Genomic DNA, 4,855 nt, shown 5'->3' on the forward strand with positions numbered 1-4,855 from the left:
CCTCATAAATAACATTATACATACTCCATCCATCTCAAATTATATGTCGTGTTTTCTAACAATAACTATCTCAAATTATTTGTCGTTTTACAAGTTCAAGATAAAATAATTTTTCCCCCATATACCCTTAATGGTAGTAATTGTTCTTGAAGACTACTCAACAATAACAACAACAAACCCGAAATCTCACAAGTGGAGTATGGAGGGGGTAGTGTGTATGCAGATTGTAGATTTTACCCCTAATTGAAGACTACTTCTCAATTATAAAATAAATACTCAATGAAGAGAGACCATATCTAAGACATAAATAACAGTAAAAGTAAAAAAATCATCCTATCTAATATTTTTTGGAGGGCATATAAAAGAAAAATACGATAAATAATTTAAGAGGAAAGGAGTATAAGATATACAACAGTCTAGAAAATGTGAAGTGAATAGTGATGGATTAACCCAAAAGATTAATGATGAATTTATATGTATTTCTTTATGTATGAGTGCTTTTCGTCACAAGTCGGGTTTATGTATTATAATTCCTATATTACTACAATATTTATGTAATTTTGGTTTATAATTAATTTGTATGAAACCACCCCTTCCTCAGTATACATGACATAAATTCTTTGTTTATAGCTAGTACTACTTTGCACGGCTATTTCTGCTCAACTTCAGATCTTTCCAATTCTTTGACATAAGCATAAACAAACTAATTCATTGCTTCTCTTCCTTTTTTTTTGTTTTCTTCCTCCACCCCTTATCTTATATCAGGAAAAAGACACAGAAAACCTGCGTCTGCAATAAAAAGATCCAATTTTGTTTACTTTCTTCTGTTCTTTAGAATTCTTGATAGCTGCTGTCCTTCATTAATTACACGTAGTTTTGAACTATCTTCCTTCTACTTTCCTCTTTCTGGTGTTTCATTGATATTATCAGACTAAAGTTAGAAGCTTTGCAGGTTTTTTAACAACTTGGTCTTACTAAATGGCTGAATGAATAGTACCCATTAATTCTTATTGGTTAGTCAAGTTGTTTCTTTTGGTGTTTTTTTGTGGGTCCTTTTTGTTCATTTTTCAGTCTTCACGTTTTTGGATTCTTGGTCGATGATTTCAGAGCCATGTGATTGGTACCTTCACAACAATATCATATGTTAGTTTTCTTGCTTCTCTCTTATCATAATTCTCATTGAGTTTTTTTTTTCCTTTCATTTTTGGTCCTTAGCTTTCAACTGTTCAGTCTTCCTTTCTTTTTCTGTGTTTTCCTGAGAAATTTCGCTTGTTAATCTTCCTTTGATCAAAATATCATCAAATTGATATTTCCAGGTTGTTCTTGGCTTCAAAGTTTCTGACTTTAGCAGAATCTTGTTCTAAGTTTTTTGTCATGGGATCTTGGAGATTTTTCTATTTAGTGATCATATTCTTGTTTTTCCTGTTTGTGCCTGAGACTTGTATAGCTAGTGTTCAGAATATAGGCAGTCTGAATCTTGGATTTCAAGGGTCTCAAATGACTTGGATAGACAATGATGGGTTAATTCTTGTTTCCAACAATTCCAATTTTGCATTTGGATTTAACCCTACTAAAGATGTTACCTTGTTCCTTCTTGTGGTCATTCATGTGAGTAGCTCAACTATTGTTTGGTCAGCTAATAGAGATACCCCGGTTCGAAATTCGGATAATTTTATGTTTGATGAAACTGGAAATGCCTACTTGAAAAGTGGGGGATCAACAATTTGGTCTACTAATACTGCTAAGAAAGGTGTTTCTGTTATGGAATTGAAGGACTCTGGGAATTTAGTTTTGGTTGGGAAAGATGGTAGTATTATTTGGCAAAGCTTTAGCCATCCTGTTGATACACTCTTATCAGGCCAGGAGTTTACTCAAGGAATGAAACTTGTAAGCAGTCCAAACAACAATAACTTGAGCTATTCACTTGAATTTAAGTCAGGGGATATGGTTATTTCTGCAAGTTTTCAGCCTCCACAGCCTTATTGGGCTATGGGGAAAGATAATAGAAGGACCATTAATCAAGTTGGAGGAGATGTCACTTCTGCAATTCTTGATGGCAATTCTTGGAAAATTTATGATCAAAAGAAAGTGTTGCTTTGGCAGTTCATTTTCTCTGATAATAAAGATGCAAATGCTACTTGGGTGGCTGCTCTTGGAAATGATGGTTACATTACTTTTAGCATTCTTCAAGAAGGCTCCAGTGCCGCCTCCGCGACAAGAATTCCACAAGATGAATGTAGCAGGCCAGCATCTTGTGATCCGTATTTCGTTTGTTATAGTGGTAACAAGTGCCAGTGCCCATCAGCACTTCCATCTTGCAAATTTGGGATCGATTCCTTTTGCAATAAAACAAAAGATCCTGTGGAGCTTGTAGATGCTGGGGATAGTCTTGGATATTTTGCACTTGGATTTGTTTCTCCCGCTGCTAAAACTGATTTAAATGGTTGCAAAGCCTCTTGTCTAGGAAATTGCTCGTGTGCTGCTATGTTCTTTGATAGCAGTTCAGGGAATTGTTTTATGTTTGACCAAATAGGAAGTTTACAAGGTTCGGCTAATGGTGCTGGTTTCAAGTCATATATTAAAGTTTCAGCTAGCCAAGGGAATGGAGATAATGGTGGAGGTGGAAAGGGACGATTACCTATTATCATTGGTATAGTCATTTCTACAACTTTTGTCATTCTTGGCCTAATTTACGGAAGTATCCGTTATCAGAGGAGAAAGAACAAGTTGCCGGATTCTGCAAAGGAGAGTTCAGAAGAAGACAATTTCTTGGAAGGTCTATCGGGGATGCCAATTCGTTTTAGCTACAGAGAACTTCAGAATGCAACTAATAACTTCTCAATAAAACTTGGGCAAGGTGGATTTGGTTCAGTTTACCAAGGGGTTCTTGCAGATGGGAGTAGAATTGCTGTGAAGAAATTGGAAGGCATTGGTCAGGGAAAGAAAGAATTTCGGGCAGAAGTTAGTATTATAGGCAGCATCCATCATCTTCATCTTGTGAGACTGAGAGGATTTTGTGCTGAAGGAACACACAGGCTCCTGGCTTATGAGTATATGTCCAATGGTTCTTTAGAAAAATGGCTTTTTAAGAAGAACAAGGAATTCATGTTGGACTGGGATACGAGATTTAATATTGCAGTTGGTACAGCAAAAGGCCTAGCTTACCTCCACGAGGACTGTGATGTTAAAATTGTGCATTGTGACATCAAACCCGAAAATGTGCTTCTTGATGATCATTTCCTCGCCAAGGTCTCCGATTTTGGCCTGGCTAAGCTGATGACGAGAGAGCAGAGCCATGTTTTCACTACAATGAGGGGTACAAGAGGATATCTCGCGCCAGAATGGATCACAAATTATGCCATATCAGAAAAGAGTGATGTTTTTAGTTATGGGATGGTTTTGCTTGAGATAATTGGAGGTCGGAAGAATTATGATCCTTCAGAAAGTTCGGAGAAATCCCATTTTCCCTCGTATGCATTTAAGATGATGGAAGAGGGGAAATTAAAAGACCTTATCGATAGGAACTTGAAAATTGAAGAAGAGGATGAGAGGGTTTCCATAGCAATTAAAGTTGCTTTGTGGTGTATACAGGATGACATGTCCCTTAGGCCGTCGATGGCTAAGGTTGTGCAAATGCTGGAAGGTATCTGCACTGTCCCTTCACCACCAACTGCTGCTCAAATGGGGTCGCGGCTTTTCTCAAGTTTCCTGAAATCACTAAGTGGGGATGCTACTTCATCCGGCACCTCTGCGCCATCAGACTGCAACAGTGATGCTTATCTTTCTGCTGTTCGGCTCTCGGGTCCAAGATAGCATTTGCAGGAGCAGCCGTTGTAGATGATTGACAAACATGTACAATGGTTCATACCTTTTAGTATCTCTGTATGTATATTTTTAGATTACTAGGAAATTTTTTGCCATATTAGCCATGACAAAGGTTGGAGTTTAATTGAGAAAGTTTTATATGTATATGGATCAATAATATAAACCTGTTCAAAATATACAAAGAAAAATGCATGATCTGTACTGAGTCAAGTACATCATATGTTAGCTGTCATCAAACTAAGAAACTTCATGGTTCTGTGTCACATTCAAATACCAGTAGTATCTTAGAAAATCCTATCCAACTCTTACCTGCAAACTAACTCAAAAAAACACATACAGTCTGGGCTCAGTTTGTCTTGTGCAGGAGATGGAATTTTAACAAATTGTAAAGAAACCTGAGCGCGTTAAGCTTATATGTCTTGAATAACTTGAGTAATGAAAGAAGAAAGAAAAACAGAAGTTTTTAAAAGGGCAACTCGGTGCACTATGCTTCCGCAAGGTTCGGGGAAGGCCCGGACCACAAGTGTCTATTGTACGCATCCTTACCCTGCATTTCTGCAAGAGGTTGTTTTTACGGCTCGAACCCGTGACCTACTGGTCACATGGTAGCAACTTTACGAGTTACGTCAAGGCTTCCCTTGAAAAAAAAACAGAAGCTTTACTTTCTTAAAATGTTAGGTAACTCGTTTTGTTAAAATATGTGTTACAGGGTCCTACAATTTCTGGCGTAAGTTATTCTTTTTACTACAAAATAACATAATATACAATACCTTCTTTAAGATTGGATTTTGTCATCTCATTCATCTTAGATTTGATCTTCTGGATGACATTTGAATTGGCAATAATACAGAAACAATTGTTTTGATGTTTTCAAAACAATTGGTATTAGGTAGTTTTCATAACTGCTATGAGTTTCAGATGATATATTTTTATTTGTAGATATGATTTTGTTTTAGCAGCATGTGATAGATATTCTTAAACCAACTTTCACATAAATGTGACTAAATACCTTCCTCAGTTCCATCAAAAA

At 36.6% G+C, this 4,855-nt stretch overlaps 1 protein-coding gene across 1 annotated transcript; it reads left to right on the forward strand.

Annotated features, from left to right (window-relative positions):
- The first annotated feature begins 606 nt into the window (after positions 1–606).
- LOC109242101 (G-type lectin S-receptor-like serine/threonine-protein kinase SD2-5) lies at positions 607–4,020 on the forward strand. Its single transcript, XM_019408933.1, has one exon. The coding sequence runs from the start codon at positions 1,375–1,377 to the stop codon at positions 3,811–3,813; it is 2,439 nt and encodes an 812-aa protein (XP_019264478.1). The 5' UTR covers positions 607–1,374; the 3' UTR covers positions 3,814–4,020.
- Positions 4,021–4,855: the final 835 nt, after the last annotated feature.

Source organism: Nicotiana attenuata, unplaced genomic scaffold (genome assembly GCF_001879085.1).
Source record: "Nicotiana attenuata strain UT unplaced genomic scaffold, NIATTr2, whole genome shotgun sequence".
Taxonomy (NCBI): domain Eukaryota; kingdom Viridiplantae; phylum Streptophyta; class Magnoliopsida; order Solanales; family Solanaceae; genus Nicotiana; species Nicotiana attenuata.

Excerpts from the sequence above, each read along its gene's own strand:
- LOC109242101 (XM_019408933.1), top strand. The coding sequence starts at position 1,375 with ATGGGATCTTGGAGATTTTTCTATTTAGTGATCATATTCTTGTTTTTC.